The sequence below is a fragment of the Aspergillus multicolor genome (genome assembly GCF_047715735.1).
Source record: "Aspergillus multicolor strain CBS 133.54 unplaced genomic scaffold BDW74scaffold_58, whole genome shotgun sequence".
Classification (NCBI taxonomy): domain Eukaryota; kingdom Fungi; phylum Ascomycota; class Eurotiomycetes; order Eurotiales; family Aspergillaceae; genus Aspergillus; species Aspergillus multicolor.
The window spans coordinates 47,164-69,216 of NW_027396009.1; the positions used below are offsets into that span (position 1 = coordinate 47,164).

General features: G+C 56.7%; 9 protein-coding genes across 9 annotated transcripts; 6 read left to right on the forward strand and 3 right to left on the reverse strand.

Annotated features, from left to right (window-relative positions):
• The first annotated feature begins 170 nt into the window (after positions 1-170).
• On the forward strand, positions 171-2,273 carry BDW74DRAFT_120606 (uncharacterized protein). The gene is made up of 4 exons (XM_073722002.1): positions 171-430; positions 514-640; positions 721-844; positions 962-2,273. Exons 1-4 carry the CDS (start codon positions 290-292, stop codon positions 1,770-1,772), a joined length of 1,203 nt encoding a protein of 400 aa, XP_073577674.1. The 5' UTR covers positions 171-289; the 3' UTR covers positions 1,773-2,273.
• On the reverse strand, positions 1,993-9,523 carry BDW74DRAFT_189633 (putative sterigmatocystin biosynthesis polyketide synthase). Its single transcript, XM_073732019.1, has 4 exons — positions 8,407-9,523; positions 4,047-8,348; positions 2,318-4,000; positions 1,993-2,267 (listed from the first exon to the last, which is right to left on the reverse strand). Exons 1-4 carry the CDS (start codon positions 8,992-8,994, stop codon positions 2,214-2,216), a joined length of 6,627 nt encoding a protein of 2,208 aa, XP_073577675.1. The 5' UTR covers positions 8,995-9,523; the 3' UTR covers positions 1,993-2,213.
• On the forward strand, positions 9,190-11,296 carry BDW74DRAFT_120642 (cytochrome P450). The gene is made up of 3 exons (XM_073722003.1): positions 9,190-9,456; positions 9,501-10,642; positions 10,700-11,296. The coding sequence occupies exons 1-3, from the start codon at positions 9,352-9,354 to the stop codon at positions 10,965-10,967; spliced, it is 1,515 nt and encodes a 504-aa protein (XP_073577676.1). The 5' UTR covers positions 9,190-9,351; the 3' UTR covers positions 10,968-11,296.
• Positions 11,297-11,657: 361 nt separating this feature from the next.
• Positions 11,658-12,047, forward strand: BDW74DRAFT_184226 (DUF4267 domain-containing protein; the record flags this gene model as incomplete). The annotated part of the gene is made up of 1 exon (XM_073730750.1): positions 11,658-12,047. The coding sequence occupies one exon, from the start codon at positions 11,658-11,660 to the stop codon at positions 12,045-12,047; it is 390 nt and encodes a 129-aa protein (XP_073577677.1).
• On the forward strand, positions 11,788-13,982 carry BDW74DRAFT_164249 (putative sterigmatocystin biosynthesis ketoreductase stcE). The gene is made up of 4 exons (XM_073726231.1): positions 11,788-12,399; positions 12,450-12,984; positions 13,129-13,228; positions 13,319-13,982. The coding sequence occupies exons 1-4, from the start codon at positions 12,330-12,332 to the stop codon at positions 13,391-13,393; spliced, it is 780 nt and encodes a 259-aa protein (XP_073577678.1). The 5' UTR covers positions 11,788-12,329; the 3' UTR covers positions 13,394-13,982.
• Positions 13,706-15,133, reverse strand: BDW74DRAFT_184228 (Zn(II)2Cys6 transcription factor; the record flags this gene model as incomplete). The annotated part of the gene is made up of 1 exon (XM_073730751.1): positions 13,706-15,133. The coding sequence occupies one exon, from the start codon at positions 15,131-15,133 to the stop codon at positions 13,706-13,708; it is 1,428 nt and encodes a 475-aa protein (XP_073577679.1).
• Positions 15,134-15,495: 362 nt separating this feature from the next.
• Positions 15,496-16,838, forward strand: BDW74DRAFT_184229 (uncharacterized protein; the record flags this gene model as incomplete). The annotated part of the gene is made up of 3 exons (XM_073730752.1): positions 15,496-15,534; positions 15,632-16,186; positions 16,242-16,838. The coding sequence occupies 3 exons, from the start codon at positions 15,496-15,498 to the stop codon at positions 16,836-16,838; spliced, it is 1,191 nt and encodes a 396-aa protein (XP_073577680.1).
• A 159-nt stretch (positions 16,839-16,997) lies between these two features.
• BDW74DRAFT_171868 (cytochrome P450) lies at positions 16,998-18,558 on the reverse strand (the record flags this gene model as incomplete). Its single annotated transcript, XM_073727385.1, has 2 exons — positions 16,998-17,333; positions 17,443-18,558. 2 exons carry the CDS (start codon positions 18,556-18,558, stop codon positions 16,998-17,000), a joined length of 1,452 nt encoding a protein of 483 aa, XP_073577681.1.
• A 167-nt stretch (positions 18,559-18,725) lies between these two features.
• BDW74DRAFT_189635 (uncharacterized protein) lies at positions 18,726-21,508 on the forward strand (the record flags this gene model as incomplete). The annotated part of the gene is made up of 2 exons (XM_073732020.1): positions 18,726-19,587; positions 20,565-21,508. Exons 1-2 carry the CDS (start codon positions 18,795-18,797, stop codon positions 21,506-21,508), a joined length of 1,737 nt encoding a protein of 578 aa, XP_073577682.1. The 5' UTR covers positions 18,726-18,794.
• Between the last annotated feature and the right edge of the window lie 545 nt (positions 21,509-22,053).

Here is a 22,053-nt window from a genome sequence, read left to right on the forward strand (position 1 = left end):
ACGTGGCTGGGTCCGCTTCTTGCTGTCCGGTTGACCCGGCTCGATGAGTAGCCATCCATCCCTACCTAGGTAGGTCTTAGCCCCATATCCAGCTCAATACATCCCCATCTTGCAGCTGCAGGGCATTATCTGCCTCGGAAACAGATACTACGCACTGCTGCATGCCACTGCGTAAGCATCGTAGACCGATACCCCGGGAGTAGTTCAAATAGAGGTATCGCCGTGGCTTTGGACGCAGCCAATCGTGCTAGAAACAGGCCATTCTTCCAGTGCACCTCCGGCTAATCCAATGGACCATATAATGGAGAGCACCAAGGAGCTCTGGGCTCAAGCCGACGAGCCCGGACGAGGCAACATCCAGCGGAGGCTGCAAGAGCTCCTCGTCTCCTTCGATACAGACTGGGATGTCGTGATGCGGCTGGCGAGCGGCGTAAGGCTTCCAAATTCCCTCCTCCATCTGCATGATTGATACTCTAGATACCGTGTCTTACTGACCCATGCCATACAAAAAAGCCGCTCACCCTAGCGCTGGTCAAGATCGGCGTCACCTTTAGCATCTTCCAGATCCTGGCGGACGCCAACGGCTCCGTTACGGTTGTGCAGTTTGCGCAACGAGCTGCGGCTTCGGAGGAGGTACTGCGTACGTGTCGCCCACCAGCTGAAATGCCGGCGTATCGCTGATTGCACTGGGAGAGACGCTGACTCAAAGGGGCAATCCAGGACGCATCCTCCGCACGCAGGCCGCATTCAATCTCATCGAACAGACAGCAGCCGACGCGTACAAGGCCAACCGCATGACAGCCATTCTCGCAGATGGAAACGTCTCCGGCGCAGTCTTGCACATGTAGGTCTTTACATCTTTCCATCTCGCGGCTCTATGCTACCTCTCCTATCCTACCCTACCTATTGCATTCCGCGGGCACAACCAAAGCAGCCGCTGATTCAAGCACTGCTATCATAGCTTCGACACCCTCGGTCCAATCATGCAAGCCGTCCCCTCGTTCCTGTGCGAGCACAGACCCCAAGCCCAAGCCACCGTCTCCAGCATGGGCACGGACACCGCATTCCAAAGGGCATTCAACACCGACCTCCCCGCAGCCGAGTGGATGGCGCAGCACCCGGACCGCCTGCAAAGCCTCTCGCACTTCATGGCCATGCAGCGCGACGCAGCATGGACGGACCGGTTCTCGGTGACCGACGAGGTAGCCGCTGCACCGCCAGCTCTAGATCCGGCACAAGCCTACGAAGCCGTGGCGCTCGTCGACGTCGGCGGCGGATACGGGCACCAGGCTCGCCTCTTCCACGAGAAATACCCGCAGCTGGGGCCCGTGGTTGTGCAGGACACTGCTGCGGTGCTGGAACGGCTGCCCCCCACACCCTCAGCCTCCGCCTCGGGCTCCAGGACAGAGAGGGGCGTGGTGTTCCAGGCGCACGACTTCTTCGAGCAGCAGCCGGTGCAGGGGGCCAAGTTCTACTACTTCCGACACGTGCTGCACGATTGGGCGGACGCGGAGTGTGTGCAGATCCTCCGGGCGACGATGCCCGCGCTGGCGCCGTGGTCGCGGATTATCGTCGACGAGGTCGTGTTGCCAGACCTCCATGTACCGTGGCAGGCGGCCTGGCAGGATATGGTCATGGCTGCGGCACTGGGGGGCTGCGAGCGGTCGGAGACGGAATGGGGGCATTTGTTGGCAGAGGCGGGGCTCAAGATCGTGGATATCGTGCGGTATGATTCAAAAATGCAGTGCGCTATTGTTGCGGCCCCGGTGTGATTCAATGGCATTGGTAGGGCCGAGGATGGTGTTGCATACATAGGTACGTAGGTAGCGGTATGGCGCTTTAGAACACACTTGGGTAGAGACAAGGCAGGTCCTGCGGGTACAAGTAATGGACAGTCTTACTGGTCACGAATCAACTCGGCCTCATTCACATGACCATGTCTAACGGGTTCAGAGTCCAGTTCGCCGCCATGAAGCCGCAACACCTTACACCAGGGACCAGGAATTAATAAGGCTTCCGATCAGTCGCCATTAGATGGACGACCCTTACATGTTGTGTTGACGTGATCGCTTGCTGTGGCCCAGAATGCAGATGGATAGAAAAGAATTGCAAGGTTGTAGCCGCAAAACATAAGGTTGGATTCAACCCCAACGACATAGCGCAGTCAATACCATAGATATCTCAAACATCATCACCACGGAGGTCTACAACCCCTATCCCATCACCCGGTCAATAAGTTCTCTCACCGAGCATATGTGCTCTTTGGTCTAAGGCCACTTAGTTAGTCGCAACCGGACGCGATTGAGCAGGAACATACCATCAAAGTAAAGTGATTCGCCCCCTCAGCCTTAATCACATCAAACTCCGCACCTGGACAAACCATGTCCCATCCATCGGGGCCAAAGTCCGTCCGCCTCTGCACCATAAAGTGCAGGCCTTGAAAGCCCGCCACATCCGCTTCATCCATCACGGTCTCAGCGGCCCAGACGATACCTACCTTGGGCATGCGCGTGGCCTTCAACGGAGCAACCCGGTAGTCAAGCATGACATCGACCGTCGCCTGGAAATGCGGGATTAGGTAAGGGGGAGGATGGGCCGTACCGTCCGTGGTCCCGCCGGGCTGATTGGCAAAGAGGCCAAGGTCATTGCAATGTTCGTAGAACGAGGTGGGGAGTTTCTCCATGACCTGCGGCACGGGCGCGTCGATGATGATCAGGGAGTGGACTTCGTCGCCGGCGTTGACCAGGGCTTCGGCCGTTACGTAGGCGAAGGCGCCGCCGGAGGACCAGCCGCCGAGATGGTAGGGCCCTTGAGGTTGGCGGCGTTTGATCTCGTTGCAGAAACTCTGGATCATGGACTGGTGGGTGCAGGTCATACTTTCGGGGTCTCGCGCATACGGGCAGTTCAGGCCGACAATGGCAACGTCGGAATGAAGTCGAGGGATGGTGAGGTAGGAGGAGGCGGAGCCGCCGCCGTCGGGGAGCATGAAGAGGATTTTTCTAGCCATGCGGGGAAGGCCTTGGAGGACCACCGAAGTCGTTGGACGGCATTCGGAGACCCTGTCGTGCCCTTGCTTAGCCACTGGGTCTTGTTCTGGCGCCGACTGGGTGCTGGCGGTCTCGTCGTCCTCAGAGCTATACCTACCGGAGGAGACGGTGCTGCTACCGCTTGTGGCGCCAAAGAAGTCATTGAGACGAGCGACTGTGGGCACTTCTTCAAACAGATTAAATGACGAGTCCAGCAACAACCCAAGGTCTTCACGAAAGCGGCTGGTAATAACCATGGAGCTGAGTGAATCTATGCCAATGTCCGCAAAGACGGTCTCAGCAGTCAGTTCGTCGAACACCACTCCACTCTCTTCTGAAACGATTTTGAGCGCCGCATTGAACACCTCACCCCCATGGTTGGAGTCTTGATTGCTCGCCTGTTCGTTCTGCGCACATGCATCAGCTTCATCTGACAGTGCGACCAGCGGTGCCTCTTCTTCTGGACCAACCACGACATCATTTCCATGGTCTTCTGCAGACATCCTTGACAGACGCGCTTTGAGCGATCCGACAGTCGGGCAATCCATGAACAGCGAGAATTCAGCTCCAAGCTCAACGCCAAGGTCTTCACGTAGTCTGCTGCCGATAACCATGGAACTCAGCGAGTCTATCCCCATGTCGACAAAGTTACTCTCGTCCGTGAGATCCTCGAGCGCAATCCCACTCTCCTCCGAAATGATCTGTAAGACGGCATTGGCTTTCCCGACGCCTGTGCGCGAGGGAGATTCCGCCACGGCCGTAGATCCCGGCACTGTGGAATGATGCCCTGGGATTGGCGGAAGGGCGACCTTGGAGGTTTGCTGATTTGCCCCAATCAATGGTATTTTGGCTGCAGAAGTGGCGCCTTGTGATGGCTGTGCTTTTGCTCCTGGCTTACTCCCATTCAGCCGAGCTGCTCTGTCGGAAGCTTGCTGCAAGACCATTCGGAGGCCCCTCCGCGGGACACAGCGGAGCTATGGTAGTGTTAGCTGAGTTGGTAGGTGAATTGGAGAAACATACAGAAAGCCCCTTGAAAAATGCAACAACGACATCACTGTTCAGCACAAGCGTGTCACCATGCACAAGATCCCCTTGCTGATCCCTTGTCATTCGCGCATAAACTTCGTAAGTCTTGCCCTTGACAAGGGGCTGGTAGATCTGGAATGAGTCCCAGCCGTGGTTCACAAAGACTTCTTGCTGGATGTCTGTATTATCATTGGCGTTCATGGCAAACCCACCAACCTGCGTGATGGCATCAACATAAGCAGGATGCGCGGCGAACATCCCATCGCTCTTCGCCGCGGAGAAGTCCATCGTCGAGACCGCCTCGTTGTCCGCTTCGTTTAAAATAAGACGGTTCAGAAGCTTGTAGTCAGGGTGGAAATTGGCCATACTACTCATCAGCTTGTACCCGCTCTTCGTTGTGTATCGGACGAACTCGCCACGGCGGAGACCTTCCTCGAGTTCTCTGATTCGGCCCTTGTATTCGGGCAGCTGTCGTTCTAGGGATTTCAGCTGGGCTCCATTCCTAAAGCGAACAGTGCACGAAGCATGCTCAGTGTCCAGCCTGCCGTCGGCAAAGTAGGTTGCAAACTTGATTTTGGCAGAGCGAGTGGTGGCTGCAGCCTTCGGGGGCCACGACATCGTCAAGGTCGACCGGAGTAATTGTGGCGACTTGCCGTGGGGGACGAGGGCCTTGTCAACTACCATGTCGGAAACGTCGACGATGCCATCCATGGGGCCGGGATGGCTTGCTCGAAGGCGATCGAAGGAATATCTCCCCACCTGAAGCGCAATATCCGCGTAGAATGACGGCGTACAGAGCGGGATTCCATCTACCAGGTGGCCCTGGGCAATCTGGTTCACATCTGGACGAGAGATATCGGTTTCGACAACGAGCGTTGCCCCAAGTGGCTCGGTCTTCTCTTCAATGACGCGATGGACTGTTGTGGTGGCTTTAATTTCAGGGTATGCCTCCTTGCTCTCGTCAAGCTTCGCATGGCGCTTGACTACGACCGGTTGCTCGGAAGGAAGCTGATAGTCGCTCGTCGCGGTTTCTTTGCCTGGCGTCGCGCAGCTGCAATGGATCTCGTGCCGGTGAAGGCACCACTCGCCCTTGTAAGGAATGAAGTACTCCTTCAGGTCCCACGCGTAGGCTGGTAGTTCAATGACTCTCTTCGTACCCTCGAATGGCTCATGGTACACCTTCCAGTTGATGTCCATACCTCGTGAGTACAGAGTGGCCAGCACGGCAGTCAGACTTTTCCACGCGTCCAAGTTGGGCCCCAAGATCGGCAAGGCGATGGTGCTATCCTTGCCAAGCGTCATCTTGACCATGCCAGCTAACAGTGCTTTGGGGCCGACGTCAATGACAATGGTACGGTCGGTGATGACTTGCTTGTCACGGGCAAGCTCAAGCACCGAGGCCATGTCGACTGGTTCACGGCAATGGCGCGCGAGGTAAGCCGGATCCACAATGCCCTGCTCCTCGATGATTCGTACCAATAAGGGCGACAATACAGGCATCTTGGGCTTGTGGAACGTAACTCCACGGGCTATGAGTTCGTACTCTTGTAGGATAGGCTGGACCTGCGCGGAATGGAAAGCGAATGGGAGCTTCAGCAAAGTACCTTTGATATCTTTCGTCGACAGGGCGACCTGAAAGTTCGTTAAGTCGCCGATTGATCCACTGAGAACGGTGTCATTGGGTCCATTGTGACAGGCTACCTCACAATTAGAGTCCCCCAGTGCTTCAGCTAGCGCGGTGGGGGAGGCGCGAACAGCGAGCATGGCATGCGTCTCTCGCTGGCAACGTTCCTGAAGCAACTCTGCCCTCTTGCCGACCAAGAACAGTGTATCGGCGGCTGAAAGGATGCCGGCAATGTACAGAGCGGCGTACTCACCCAAGCTGTGGCCAACGACCGCGCTTGCTTTGATGCCGAAAGAGCTTAGAAGGTTTCCGAGAGCCATTTCCAAGCTCACGAGGGCCAGCTGGGCAACAACAGGAAGAAGATCATCCATACTATCGCCAATAGACTCTAATGTATACACCGTCAAAAAGCCAGGGAACCCATAGCTTCGGGCTAGTTGGTCGAATTGTTCAAGATCGGACCGGAAAGTTGGATAAGCATCGTACAGTTGCCGTCCCATGCCTTGGTACTGAGAGCCTTGCCCACTGCAAGCGATTATGATATTAGGTTTCGCCTTCGGTCGATTGACTCCATCTCCTCGCGCAATAGCCCCTTCCAGGTTCCGCAGAATTTCTTCAGTGTTCCTTCCGGTAATACTGACTCTGTGCAGATGATGCCATCGGCGGACGGCAGTCGTATAGGAAAGTTCGGCTGGAGATATATCCAGTCGCTTCGTCAAATAGTCGCGGAGCCTCCCAATGTTCGACTTTAGCGACTTCCCGACATGGCCGGAAACCGTAACAATGTGGCTGGTCCGGGGATCCGAAACGGTGGGAGCATCACGCATGGGAGCATCCTCAATCAGCACAGCCGTATTCCCTCCGGCGGCACTAAAATTATTGATGAGCACACGGCGAGGAGAATTGGTCCGAGGCCAAGGTTTGGGCTCAGAGGCTATGTGCACGTTGCGGGCGGAGAGGTCGGGGTAGTTGCGATTGATCCGACTCCCAGGCTTGATTCCACAGTGCGGCGGGATGGTGTCATGCTTCATCATTAAGAGGACCTTGATGAGACTAGTCACCCCGGAGACGCCTTCCCCGTGGCCGATGTTCCCTTTCGCTGACCCAACGTATAGCGGCTTGTCTTGGGATCGGAACGTCTCATCTGGTGCAAAAAGACTCAGGACTGATTCCATTTCGACTGCGTCACCAACCTGGGTCCCGGTGCCGTGCATTTCGATGTAGCTCAGGTCCAGAGGGCTGATGCCGGAGGCACTCAGAACAGCGGACATGTTGTCGATTTGAGCAGGAGCGAACGGCCGAGTCATCGATTCGGACATGGCGGAGTGGTTTGTCTTGATGTCAAGGATGGTGCCAAGGATGGGATCATTGTCGGCCAGTGCGTCCTCAAGACGCTTGATGAAGACAGTGCCGACGCCTTCTGCACGGCAGTAGCCATCTGCTGCGTCGTCAAATGGTTTGCAGTTGCCAGTTCGCGATAGAAAAAAGCCCTTGTCGAGGCCGGTGTGTCCGTCTGGGGTAAATATCATGTTCGTGCCGCCCGCCACCGCAGTGTCACAGTCACCACGCCACAAGGAGTTGCATGCGAGATGAATAGCTGCTAAGCTGGATGAACAAGCGGTGTCGTTACTATAGCTGGGCCCTGAAAACTCAAAACAGAAATTAATGCGACCGGGGATAAAGCCACGATTGCCGCCGGTGATAAAGTAGGTGTCGATATTTTGTGCTGTGTTTGTTTCCATCCAATCATTACTAGTAACACCGTGGAATACGCCAATGCGATTACGCTGAGTCGAGGGTGTACTGTCAGGGACAATGCCACCTCGCTCCATGGCTTCGTAGGTTGACATCAAGGCCATCCTCTGAGCCGGATCCATTTGCGGCGCTTCCTTGGGTGATATGCTGAAGAATCGCGTGTCGAATTCGCCAGCAAAGTCAAGCCAGCATCCCCAACGAGTCGCACCCTTGTTGTGTGCCTTTCCACTTGGGTCAACGTGGGTTTTCACGTCCCATCGCCGCGAGGGAACCTCCTTGCAGACATCGAGGCCTTTGTAGAGCAGATCCCAAAAAGACTCGGTGGAGGGCGCCTCGGGGAACCGGCCAGACATTGAGATTATTGCTAGTTTACTCCTTCCCGATTCAGGGCGATGGCTATAGCCGTCAGGCAGCTTGTTTGACGTGGTCCCTGCTTTTGCAACCGTAATCCGTTCGGCAGCCAACGCGCCAGAGAGGCTTCTCGTAAGCGTTGTGGTGAAGGGTAAAATAGAGAGTTCAGCAAGACTATCCCGGCCTTTGAGAAGCCGCGGAACCTCCATCTCGACGAGATCCCATCGTATAGGCTCAATAAGACACTGCGAAAGCGCCAGATGAATCAAGTCACGGTAGTTCCGTGCCCAGACCAACTTCCCCGTCACAGAGGAAAGAAACGGTATCCTAGCTCCATAATTCGACCAGAGGCCCTCATCCGTCGTTGCCAAAATGTCATCGACATCCTTGGAGGAGAAAAGCCGGGCGTTGTGTGCAGGAACGTAAATCGGGATTTCTCTCCATAATTTGCCGTTCTTGAACGGTGGACGACAGGCCAGCTGACTTAGGATGCCGGGACTTCCGCTGACGGTCAGAGTCTTGGCCGATGTTGCAGTAATCCAGGGTCGGTGGGTGCTCGTTAGTCCCTAGTTATGAGTATTTTGCGTCAGTAGGCGATTCAAAGTGGTATACATTGTTGCGTACCTTTTCAAGGCTGAACATGTCAATCCCGATAGCCACATCATCGGGCGAAACATCACAGACTACCGACCATGGTTGGGTCCGATCCGATTGAGAAATCACAAGATGATCTCGCACATTCTGGGCGCGAAGGCCGAGGCGAAAGGAGATGAGAACGGTCTGGACAGCTATGGGTAGAAGTTCGGAAAGTGAAGTACTGCAGCTGATGGCGGCTGCCGCAAGAGATCCGGTGCATACTCCCAAGACGTAGCTATTGGCGGACTGGGGGTAAGGAACATTTGGGTCGTCGAATTGGCGCATAAAAAGGCCGAGTTGGGTCATGCAAGAGAGTGCTGTCTGAAAGGCCGATGGGAGTTTTCGGTCCACATACTTCTGGAGTAGCTCTGCCAGTGACGCCGTGCGAGATCGCTTGTGTTCTTCAGGTGATAACTCCCGGAACATCTGGAACCGAACGACATAGTGTGACTGTTCCAGAAAGGCCACAAGGATTGGATTGTCGCGAATGCCGAGTAGCTCCCGCATTTCAGGAACGAAGTCATATGTCTGGTCTCCAAAGAGAAAGAGCCGAGTCGGTTCAGGTTGACGCGCCATTCTGGATGGGATATCTACCTCAATGGTACTGATTGAGGCGCGGTGTTTGTGGGATAGTGAAATACCGGGAGCTCTATTTTATCTCGAGCATACATTGGTTAAGTGGGTTTTACAGAGGGAAGCCTGGGGTTCGCTGACCGCAGGTTATTGCTAACCTCGGACAATCTAGTGGCAGAAGAAACGTGCATTCTCTTGAGCGAGCCCGAGCCTTTCGCCGGGCGTGGGAAGAGAATCCTGAATTGCCGAAGGATAACTTGATTGCCGATATACAGCGGCCAAGAGTAGGGGACTATATATCATGCACGTCAATCTAGGGGAGCTAGTGTGCCAGGTTACCTCCATTCCATTGCAAAGGCCATGGCTTCGGACGGCAGAGACTTCTATGCGGCACTGCTGAGCATACAATGGCTCCAAGTGCTCGGTTACGTCGGTAATTTGTTCATGCTGCTTAGCATCTTCAAGGTATTTCGTCCGGCCCCATCACGAAATGGCGCTGAGGTCTCTAGATAATTCGGATCGCCTACTTCAGTCCGCTGAAGCGTATCCCGGGACCGTGGTATGCGTCCCTGACGGGGCTTCGTTTGTCGTGGGCCGTATTTGCGAACAACCGAATCCACTACGTTCACGGCTTGCACCAAAAGTATGGGCCCATTGTCCGTATCGGACCTCGCGAGATCGACGTCGCAGATCCTGACGCCGGGCGTGAGATCCACCGCATGGGTTCGGGCTTTACCAAAGCGCCCTTCTACGCCCTTCTATCCCCAGGACCAGTGGATAACATCTTCAACTTTCGAGACGCGAGACTTCACTCCGCTCGGCGTAAGCTCTATGCGCGAGGCTTCACGTTGCAGAGCTTGCGCAACGAGTGGGAGCCGAAGGTCCGCGAGATCACAAAGTTGACCGTCGACAAGATCAAACGCGATGCTGCAAAAGGGAATGCTGAGGTTATGGGGTGGTGGACGCTCATGGCCAACGAGGTGGTTTGCCAGCTTACGTTTGGCGGTGGAGAAGGCACGGTTGCCGCAGGAGTCAAGGACCCCTTTGTGCTTATGCTAGAGCGGCGAATGGGAGACCTGGCGCATCTCCTCCAACATTTTGCTCCCCCTGCATACTATGTCGGTCGCGGGCTGGCCTGGCTTATACCGCAGCTGCAGGATATGTTCTATTCGCAGGACAAGATGTTCGCGGCCGGGGGCGAGGTAGTTGCCCGAGCACGAGAGGCCAAGGCGGCCAACAGCGGACCATGCCACCTGTTTAAAAGGGCATTGGAGGCGGGAAGCTTGAGCGATACAGATATTATCACCGACGCCGGGGCTCTGCTCCTCGCAGGCTCGGACCCAACCGCCATCTCCCTGACTTTTCTTGTCTGGTGTGTTCTAAGTCGACCGGGCGTTCAGAAACAAGTCGAGGCCGAGGTCGCTACGCTGGAAGGGGAGGTGACCGATGAGGCTTGTGAGCGGTTGCCGATCCTCAACGCGGTGATTGACGAAAGTTTACGGCTGTACGGCGCGGCGCCGGGAAGCATGCCTCGAAGTCCACCACCAGGAGGCGCAACGGTCGGGGGTTATTTCATTCCCGACGACACGGTGGTCGTGACACAGAACTGGAGTCTCCAGCGCAGCTCGGAGGTCTGGGACGACGCAGAGACGTAAGTGGGAATTCCGTCGCACAGCGAGAGGGGCAGGGCTTACAGGCAGCGGGTTAGGTTCGATCACACACGGTGGCTGTCCGACACCAGGTCCACGGAGCAGACCAGGATGGCGTTCAATCCATTCGGGCACGGAGCAAGGCAGTGTCTGGGGATCCATTTGGCCCGGATAGAGCTGCGCCTGGCTGCGGCGATGTTTTTCCGCGAGTGTGCGGGGGCGCGGCTGAGCGCATCGGTGACAGAGGAGAGCATGCGGGTGGTGGACAGTTTTATCGCTGGCGTTCCTCGAGATCGAAGATGCAGCATTACGCTGCAGGAGTCGTGAAGCAGATGGAGGAGGACCAGCTTATGATGACGGGATTGGATGTAAAGAGAGGGGATCTTGAACAAGTTGGAAGGAACTTGGGGACGAACAAGGGAGTGCTGTCACGTGGTCTGGTACCTGGGCTAATCCCGATTCAGAATGACCGATCCAGCTCTGCTCCACTTGCGCGCCTATACCATACCATACCCGGGGTAATGTACCTTTGACCGGTGAAGTGTGTAATTATGGTAAGGTCTCTGTATAGGCTCGATGAACTGTGGGGAGACCAAGCCATCCTGCTTAGGATGGCATTGTATGTCTTGATGATGGTGTATGTAGGGTCAATGATGAACTGGCTAGTCTTCTAATGCCCAGATCCACGGTGGTAACAGTTGCAGAACGAGTTGTCCCTCTCCAGCACCTCACCATCGTTCAGATGGCTCAGGTACTTGCAGTAGGCAACGCAGCCAAGCCAAACAAACAAAGTCCCGTACCAACTTGACAACCTTAAAGCTCTCCGCAACTCCGTCCTCCTCGTCCTCCTCCTCCTCCTCATCCCATCACATTACATCCTGTATCATCAACTCCGTCTTTTCCCTGTGAGCATCCATCCACCCTCCTGTAACCCTTACGATCCAGGATTCCCGAGATCCAAATCAACTAACACGGCAACAGTAGTACACCCCAGGCCCAACGAAGCATCTCCCCGCAATGGTCGTCTCCAACCACCCAGCACTGGGCTTCGCCGCCAACACGCTCGCCCTTGTCGGCATCGGATTTGGCGTTAACGCCCTCCTCCGCCCGGCCCACGCCCTCTCCTTCTTCGAATGGGAGATGCCCGCCCCCCCCGCCGAAAAAAAGCTCGTCGAAGGCCTGCTCTACGTCTACGGTGTTCGTGACATCTTCTGGGGCCTTGCCTTTTACATCGCCAACACCTTCGGAACCCGCAAGTCCACCGGCTGGACCTTTGTCGCCGGCAGTCTCGTCGCGTTTGCCGATGGTGCCATCTGCTACAGTTACGGCAAGGGGGAATGGGGGCACTGGTCGTACGCGCCTATGATGACTGCGCTCGGGGCGGCGTTCTTGGGTCTGTTTGATTAGACGGTAAGCTGCGGTTTCCGTCGGTGTCTGAGTCTCGGGGTCCAACGGCGAGAGGACAACGGGGTTGGCGGCCGTGTCTGGGCCGACGGGCATTGGACGAGAGGATATGGTATGATTGAGATGACATGGACAATGGAAAAGAAAATATGATTGTGCTCTAGCCCTCTGCCCACATTCGATCCATCTCTCCCGTAATCGCCGACCAAAGGATGGTCGGGAGTATAAACGGCACCCTACCCGCCAACCCGATCTCAACGTTTAACCCCGGCGTAAGAAACGCCAATGTCAACACACACAATGCCAGAGACAACCACCCTCAAAACAGTCTACCTAGTAACCGGCTGCAGCCGGGGTACGCCGTCCCCGAAGTGCCCCTCGTCAGAGCAAAGCTAACAGCCACAGGGCTAGGTAAAGGCCTCGTGGAAGCCTTCCTCCTCCACGAAAACAGCATCGTGATCGCCGGGCTGCGCGACCTCCCCACCCAAAGCGCCGCGCTCCAGTCCCTCCCAAAAGCCGAGAGCACCTCGCTCCTAACCGTCCAGCTCGACAGCGCATCCGAGACAGACGCGCAGCACGCCGCACAGACCCTCCAGCACGCGCACGGGATCACGCACATCGACGTCGTGATCGCCAACGCCGCGATCGCCGCGAACTACGGGCCGGCGTCGACGATGCCGGTCGCGCAGCTGGCCGCGCACATGCAGATCAACGCGTACGCCGTGCTGCAGCTGTTCCAGGCGACACGAGCGCTGCTGCAAGCCGCGGCGGCACCGCAGTTCATCTGCGTCGGGGCGCCAATCAGCACGATCTCGCAGATGGAGGGGTGTGCGCGGGCACCGCTGACCAACTACGCGCTCTCGAAGCTGGCGGCATGCTACCTGGTGCGCAAGCTGCATTTTGAGAACCGATGGCTCGTGGCGTATATCGTAGACCCTGGGTGAGGAACTTCGAAGAACCCGGACCTTGAAGCCCGGTGGCAGGGGAATGCATGCTGCTTGCGGGATGCATGCATGCCCTTACTCCGTATTTTCTCGTACATCATGCCAGAAGCCCGAGCTGACGATCCGGGGCCGTGACATAGACATATCCAATCCGACATGGGCGCGCAGGCGGCGCGGCTGTTTGGTCGCACCGAGGCCCCGACGACGATTGAGGAGAGCGTGGCGGGAATCTGTGCCCGGGTATGTGGTGCTTCCAGTTGGTTCTCTCTTTTTTTCTCGCTGCTTGCTTTGACGGTGACACTAACTACTACGGTGGCTTGACGGGGGCAGATGGCCGAGGCAAGCAAGGAGAAGACTTCAGGTCGCTTCATTCTATTCTCCGATGGTTCAGATGTGCCTTGGTGACCTTGGACACCGAGTCGGGGTACGTGGGTTCTATTATGGCTCATTTGCTGTATCTAGCCCTCCAGCGTGTACTTAGGGTATATAATAGTCGGGGTATTTCTACCAGTGCAGTGCCCATTGCCCATGACTTCATCGTCCCAGTACTCTTATCAAGAAACGCAAAATGAAAGAAAGGAAGTAAGGGAGATCTCGACTGCCGCCAGAAACATCCATCTAGTTTGGCTTGGGCTGCGGACCCTCTGTCGTTGTATATCCTTACTGCCGCCATACTCGGAATCTCCACCACGTGCGCCGGAAAGTGATCAGATGGCTTCAAGCACGGCGGAGGATATCGATGGTTTCAGTCGACACAGCGCGCAGTCGTTTGCGCAGGTCCTCCTCCAGATTGGCTAGGGTGTTAGAAGACAGCGGCGCGATGGGGACACCCAAGGCCGGCGTGCGCGACAACCGACTGCCAGATGAGGACATGCTACTGGGGAGCGAGACAGCGACAGAGCCAGAGGTGGAACTGCTCGGGGAGCGAGAGCGCATGGCCTCCAGGCGCTGTCCGACCAGCGTCACCAGGCGTTGCACGCGGTGCAGCTCGCTCAGCACCAGCTGCGCAGCCATGCGGCCTTGGTGATGCCCGTCGACGCAGTAGCTTCCCACGACCGTCGGGAGGTGCAGGACTTCTTCCGCAAACGAGGACATTGAGGCTCCACGGTTGCCCTGGGACTGCATGTGGGCCCCGGCACCTTCCCAGTTTGACTGCATATCGTGATCTTGGTCGAGGTGATGGCCTGGGGCTGCACTTGGCTCAGACGGCCGATCTCGGGCGACAGCGATGTACCACCCGAGGACTTTAAAGACAATCAGCGAGATCAGAGTGACCACGTACTCATTTTCAGCGCAGGTGCAGGCCAGGATTGTCTGGACCTTATCGACGATCTGCTTGTTGTCCTCGATGACGGACTCGATGGTGCACAGCTTGCCGGTGCGCTCATCGTGCCCATGCCTCTCGCAGTCCGCCCCCGCGTAGGGGAAAAGCCGCATGAGGAGGTCCAGGCATGCGGACAGGCAGCAGGGGTTGGTCTCAATGGCGTCTGAGCCCGAACCCAGCCGATCCAAGCCCGGCACGATAGTAGTGGAGGGCGGAGCGGTGACCGAGAGGTCGCCCAACTCCGACGCGGTCCCCGTGATGTCGTGCCCCAGGGTCGCCGGGCCGGGGAAATCCGTCGGCGAGAGAGATGCGAGGAGCTGTGTGAAATCGGTGTTCGCGGAGAGAAGCGAGGTGAGGTCGGTGGAACTGGCGGTGTTCGGGGAGAGAAGCACCGTCCACGGATCGGGTTCGGGGGACGAAGCCACAGGTGATTTGGCCGAGAGCGGATTGGCCAAAGGGCTTGTGCTTGTGATTGTGATAGTGGCGGCACCAGGGGGTGCATGGTCGGGGCTTGCTGCATTTGCACGGATCGCTGCTGCCGCAGGCGTCGCCGTTGGCGTCATCGGTGGAGGAGGAGGAGGAGGAGGTTGCAGTTGCCCAACGCCAATGACTCGAGTGCGACCCGTCCGTCGGGAGACCAGATACTCGCAGGGCAAGCCGCGGCGGACGCAGCGCCCACACGTGGGTTTCTCCTTGTTGCACCGGACCTTGGATCTCGAGCATGAAATACAGCTCTCGCGCAGTTTCCGCGTGCTAGACGTAGAGGCAGACGTCGACGTCGACGTCGATGTAGATTGCTGGGGGGCTGCTGATGGGTCCATAACAATGGTATGCACAGCATGCAGGCCTTTTCTGCGCGCGTATGGGTAGGTGAGATTGATATCCCTATATACCGCGAGCCCCTTACTTTAAAACTTGCTGGCGGGGTTCACCCGGCTTGGCCATCGTCATCACAAGACAGATCATCCTGCCTTTCGAAAGTCAAAACCTAGCAGTCATCAGTTCTTAGGTACCTGCAGTGCACTGCGTGATTGGCAGTCAGGCAGATCTGCCAGCGTGAGGTGGGGAGGTACTTAGGTAGGGTAGGGTTTGGTATATCAGGGCACCTGTACCATGGCCATGGAATTCGTGGCAACCCATTCCTTGAATCCTTCTGGGTCCCTCCTCATTAAATCTCTTCAGCATGGCTCCTTCCCTAACAAGCTTCCTCCAGCAGCTCGCGGTTCACGCAAGTCATTTCACCCCCTCCCCTTGGCATCACCATATCTCCACGCTCCACTCCTGAAGGAAAAAAGCCCCTGCTAACTGATAGAGACTAGATGCAATTGCTGGCAAATCTACAATGGCTTTGTGAGTTACAGGTGCTGGCTTGTATTCCCTTGGATGGGGAGGTGGCTTTGGAAGAGGTTGCGGAGATCAGCAATGTGCCCGTGGACCAGCTACAACGAGTCGTGCGTCTCATGATGACTGCAGAGTTCCTCTGCGAACAGTCCAGCGGACACGTCGCCCACACCCCGCTCTCTGCTTCCTTTGTGACTGAGCCCGACTTACTGGATGCATCGCTTTTTCTGGCCCAGGTGGCGGTTCCCGCGGCTTTGCGAATGCCACGCTCAATCGACCAACACCACCCGGACGATCCGGATCTCTCCTCGACGCTGATTGCTCAGGCGGACAGTCGGGCTGCGGGACCGGGACTGGGACTGGGTTCGAGATTGAGGTCAGGATATGCAGCGGGATTCGATCCAGGGCAGCCCAGGGCCCAGCGCCTGTTCGCAGCTTATCTGGCCCGTGCCATTCTGGACGAGGGATCCGCGGTCGATGAAGTGCTTAAGCTGGTTGACTGGGGTGCGATTGGGGCAGGCACCGTGGTCGATGTGAGTAAGCCCCGGCTAACGCTGCACGTCATCTCACTCACGGCCTCTACCATAGGTCCATCCTCCGTCGATCACGACGATCGCCATGATTGCTGGCTTGACCCCTGAGCTCCAGTTTGTTCTTCAGACTAGCGCGCCCAGTAACGGTCACTCAGGCCTGATGACGGGCTTAGAGGTCTCAGCCTGGATGACATACCAGCTGCCGGCGACAATCAGCCCGCGTGTCACCGTGCAGTCTCGGGCGCCTGCAGCGCCTCAGACCGTCGTTGGGGCCGCGGTCTACGTTCTGCGCGTGCCTTCCCCTTCGCCCATCTTGCCCTGGGCTAGCCTGCGCACTCAGACCATGTTGGAACTCCAGGCGCATCTCCCGGTCCTCCGCACGCAGTCTGAGTCGCGCCTGTTGATAACAGCCCTGGTGCTGCCGGCGCCTAGGACAATTGATTACGAGGCGGAAACCCTGGTGCGACTTCGTGATATGTCACTGTTGCAGTTGGCCAACGAGCGGCAGCCGGGTAAGACGGAGATCGTCGAGATGATTGCCGGTATCAGAGATTCGGGAGGTTGTTTGGTGGTGACTCGGGAGGTGCAGACCACGGCCAGCGCTGCGATTGGACTGGAGGTGCGATACGAGCCAGCTGCTCGGAAGTATTGATGACACGTCGGGGATTCGGATACTACCATACCATAATACTACATCGACGGAAAGTCAAATGGCAATGCGTGATTGGTGAAAGATGTTATAGCCCTAACGTCCGGTTCGCCCTAGGAAGGAGGCCTTAAAGGGTCCGACGAACCCGTCCGAGACTCCGGATTACCTTCTTTTCTTTTCCAGCATCACCCATAGGGGATGCTTATCCCACAAGATCCAGACTCCCTGCTCCCCCAACCAGTCCCTCCCCCTCATGCGCGTCTCGTCCAGCCGCAGATCGAAATGCCACAGCAGGTGAACCAGGATCAGCCGGATCTCGGCAAAGGCCAATTGACGTCCAATGCAGTTCCGAGGGCCGAGGCTGAAGGGCTGAAAGACGTCCCGACGGTCTGCGACGAACTCGCCATCCCCCTGCCATCTTCCAGGCCGGAATTGCTCGGGACGGTGAAAGTTGGTCGGGGAGCGGCAGGCGGCAAACTGTTGGACGGCCACTGAGGTCTGTGATCGGTCAGCGAGGAAAAGCAAATGGAAAAGGAAAAGCAACAGCAAAAAGCGGCGCCGGTGGGAAGAGCTGAAGCTGGAGCTGGAGCTGGAAACCATGACTTACCCCTCCAGGGACCCAGACCCCTGCAATGGACGCGCCCGGGGCCGGAACAATGCGATTGCTCTGCATTGGCACCGGCGGATACAGGCGCAGCGACTCCTCGATGACCGCTTGCAGCCCGTCGATCTGGCCCACCGTCTGCGCGTTGATCGCTGCCGCTTTGTTGAACCTCGCTCGGATGCGCCGGGTCAGCTGCTGCAGGTGCTCGGGGTTCGTGAGCAGCAACCAGATGCATCCGCTCAGCAAGGTCGCGGAGGTCTCGCTGCCCGCTAGGACGATCGCACTGGCATTGCTGACCATCTCGGCCCGTGACATGGGAGGCTCGCCGTCTGTAGTACCTACCAGCACCGAATCCCATAGATCGCCGCGCGTCGTCGTTGCATGCTGCAGGCGGCGATCGACCTTCTCTGCCGTAAATTGGGCATTTTGCCGACGCATCTCCATTAACCTTGGAGGAGCAAGAAGCCCGACAAGCCTGTCCAGCCCATAACGACGAAAGGCGTTCAGGATCGGTATCGCTTTGACGTTGCCCTGAATAGAGGCAATCCACGGGTGCGTCTCCATCTTCTCCAGGCAGCCAAAAGACTCCCCGAATGCAAGGTCCCCGATGATATCGAAGGTCGCCCAATTAAACCATACCGTCATGTCTACCGGACCGGACGAGCAACTGTCGAGGAGACGGGCGATCAAGCGATCGACATGCCGCTGGATCATGCCTTGCTGTGCGCGCAAACCCTTGTCGGAGAACGCGTGAGCAAGAAGCCGGCGGTACCGTCGATGATGGGCGTGATCAGCAGCAAGGATACCAGCCGCGCCATTATGGAAGGGCGGAAGGTGCATTGGGTCTTTCGGAAACTCGGGGTGGGAGGTATAGATTGTCTTTGCTGCGTCTGGTGTGATGTAGGACAGTTCATCAGGCGCGATTCGTACCACTGGCCCGTACTGATCGTGCAAATGTTGGATATCTCGCACAATGGTTCCGCGGATGCTGCTGATCAGATAGGGCCCTCGCCAGATGGCCCACCAGCGAGGGCCGGGGTATTTGCGTAGAGGATGAAGACATACACGGTAGATGGGCATCGAGAGAGATATCAGGACAAAGATGAGTAAGAGGAACATGGTGATTGAGAAATTTGATCCGCTACAATTTGGTTCAAGAAGCTCAGCTCGTTGATGGAGAAGATTGTCATAGCCATAGGAGATTTAGGAAAGCCAAGGGCTTTAGTACTCCCTTGGCCAGTATTTCGTACTATGACAGCCCCAGTCTCTTGAACTCCGAGTCGGTATATCACTCCGACAGATATAAAAGGGGAAGTCCTGTGCTAAGATTGTCTAAATCCACATATCCCATACCCATGGAGCCTCTCAATCTCAAGTTCGACCTTACCTCGCTCCAAGAAAAGTCCGCCTTGATCACCGGCGGTGCTTCAGGCCTTGGACTAGCCACCGCACAGAAATGGGCAGACGCTGGCGTCTCCGTCACCATCGCCGACATCCAACCGCCCACGGGCCCAATGCAGCCCGGTCTCGCTCAATGCGTCCACTACGTCCACTGCGATGTCACAAGCTGGGAGAGCCAAGTGGTCGCCTTCAAGGCCGCCCTGAGAAACTCGCCCACCGGCTCCCTGGACATCGTCGCCTGCTTTGCTGGGACCGCCCTTGCCCCAGGCAATCAAGTAGACCATGTTCTGGCCGCCGGGATCCCCGATCTGGACATCGACCCCCCGAAGCCAAATACCCGGAACATCGACGTGAATCTGGTGGGGAGCTACTACACCTCGTGGCTGGGGCTCTACTATATGCGCATCCCGGGAACAGTGCCTCACTCGGAGCAACCCAACAGCAACACCAAAGCCCTTCTCTTCTGCGCCTCTATCGCCGCCTACATGGACAGTCCCAAGGCATCCACCTACCCCGCCAGCAAGTTCGGCGTGCGCGGTCTCTTCCGCAGCACGCGTGCTCAGACGCAGCAGCTGGGTGTGCGGTGCAATCTCTTGGCGCCGTGGTTCTTCGACTCCCCGCTCATTGCGCCGATCAAGAATGCACTGGCTTCGAGGGGCGTTGATATGGCGAAGGTGTTGGCGTTTACGACGGTGGATGCCTGCGTTGAAGCGGCGAGTTATTGTGTTGCGGATTCGGGGGTTCATGGTATGACTGTCTAGATCTATCTCGGAGAGTGTGCTAACCCTATCTGTTTACAAGGACGCGCTCTGGCTGTACAGCCAGAGGGCACTTTTGACCTCAAGGATGATATGGAGGATGGGTGGGCAGGGGATCAGCTGCGGCCGATTATGCAGCGGCGACGGGCGGCTGGGTTTGATGCGTAGATATCATACCTACCTAGGATACCTACGACGTGTTTCGTAGAGAATTGATGCTGCATGGACTATGTGACCGTGTATATGATATCCAATTGACCTAAAACTCAATATCATAGCCCACTGTGCTCCCATCTTCGCATACCTCCTGGTATAACTCGTGCACTCTATAGTAAGGTAACGACTTAGATTGAGTATGCTGGGAAGACTTCAACAGAGAACGAGGCAACTACTCACTCGTCATGGCTTGGATGCGTAAAAAACGTAGCCAGAGACTCGGAATAGTCCACCAGCACGACAACACCCATATCGAATCCCTTGGCCATCCGCGCCGTGAAGTCAAGCGGCGGTCCAGCTTGCAGATGCAGCAGGCCAGGTACCTTGCCAACCATTGCGTGGGCGAGTTCTTGCCACTGGCACACTCGCGCTGGGTCCGCGTCTGCTTTGAGTTTGAAGAGAGCTGTTAGGGTTAGTATGCATCTGCCTCGAATTCATGCTTGCTTACCAACGTGGTAAACCGGCATATTTGAGGATTCTGCCCAGGTGGCTGGTGAAGAACAAGTTGCTGGTATCAAGCAATATGTGATGATGGACGCCAATCTGTAGCTTAGGCGATGAGGTAGACGGATCCAGGTCGGTGACCGATATGAATGCCATAGTATAGAAGCTCAGGCGGGAACCTTGTAGTGCACGGGAGAGCAGACTTTAGAGAGCATTACGGTTTTAACTATGGACTCCAAACTAGCAGAACCATGGCAGCAGGTATGTCGACGGTTGATCCACACTTTCTATGGGGAATCTAACAAGGGAAGTTCATCGAGGAGCTAGGAATGTCCCCAACTCTGGACGGGCCCTATGACAAGCTCATGAAGGGGTGGAAGAACATTCTCGCAGAACTAATGGCCCGCTACCGCTTCGCTCCTCCAGACTTGAGCATCCAGACACAGGACAAGATCGTCAATGGCGTCCGCACGCGGATCTACACGCCTCCAGCCCCAGAGAGCTGGAGCGCCACGGATGACGCTACGCTCCCAATCGCGCTGTACTTCCACGCCGGCGGGTGGGTAACGGGCAGCATAGACGAAGAAGACGCCTTCGTGCGTTCTCTGAGTAAATTCACCCGCACAACGATCGTGAGCGTCGGGTACCGCCTCGCCCCAGAGTTCCAGTTCCCGATCCCCCTCGACGACTGCGTGGCCATGGCACAGTGGACGCTAACCACGTATCCCGGGCGCTCGGTCTCCTTGATCGGGGCCTCGGCCGGCGGGAATCTGGCGTTCAGCACGGCGCTTTCCCTCATTGACTGCGGCCTCGGAGACCGCGTGCAAGGCGTCGTCGCCCTGGCCCCGGTAACCATCCACCCCGCCGCTGTCCCCGCCGAAATCCTCGCCCGAGGGGAATACACCTCGTATGCGGAAAACGACCGCCTCACAATCAACACGGGTTCGGCGATGCGGACGTTCCTCGAATGCTACGGTGCGCCGCCGGCCGACCCTCGGCTTTCATGTCTGTTGCATCCGCGGCTCGCGGAGTTGGGGCGCGTGTATGTGGCCGTTGGAGGAGCCGATACACTGAGGGACGATGTCCGGTTGATGAAGGGGGCGCTGGACGAGCGGGGTGTGCCGGTGCAGTGTGATGAGTATCCTGGCTATCCACACTTCTCGTGGCTGTTTCCGTCGCCGGCGTTGAGGGAGCACCAGGCGCTGTTTTTTGAGAACCTGGTGAGGGGGGTGCGGTGGGTTCGGGGATGAGGATTGTGAGGCTGTTTTTAGTTTATATTGTTTCTTAGGGAACATCGTGAGGTGGCGTCTTGATCTAGTCTACCCCGAAGAGAGACAGGGACCTACCATAGGTACCAGAGATGAGCCAAATATATATATATATCGTATGCTACGCCTGACATGCGAATCCTCTTCACCTGAGCAGTTGATATGCAGTAATCCTAGTATTGCCATACAGATACAGACCTAGAGATGCATCTAATTATTAAAAGATGAATGAATTGGCTGCGTCAAGCCGTTGTTAGACCTCAGCGAGGAGCAGAGGTGCCTAGAGAGTCCCAGACGCGCACGTGACAAAAGGAAAGGATCCCGGAGACGGAGAAGGGATAATGCGGCGGGAGACGCGGCTGCCTTCCTCGAGAATCTTTCTGTTTACACCATACTTCAATCCGATCAAGGCCAGACCCACGCGTTTCTCGCACCTCATCTTCTTATGGATGTATTGTATTCTTACTGCCAAGGGTGGAAAACTTCTGTGATCAATCTAGCAGGGCCTGCGGCCTTCACGCGACTCT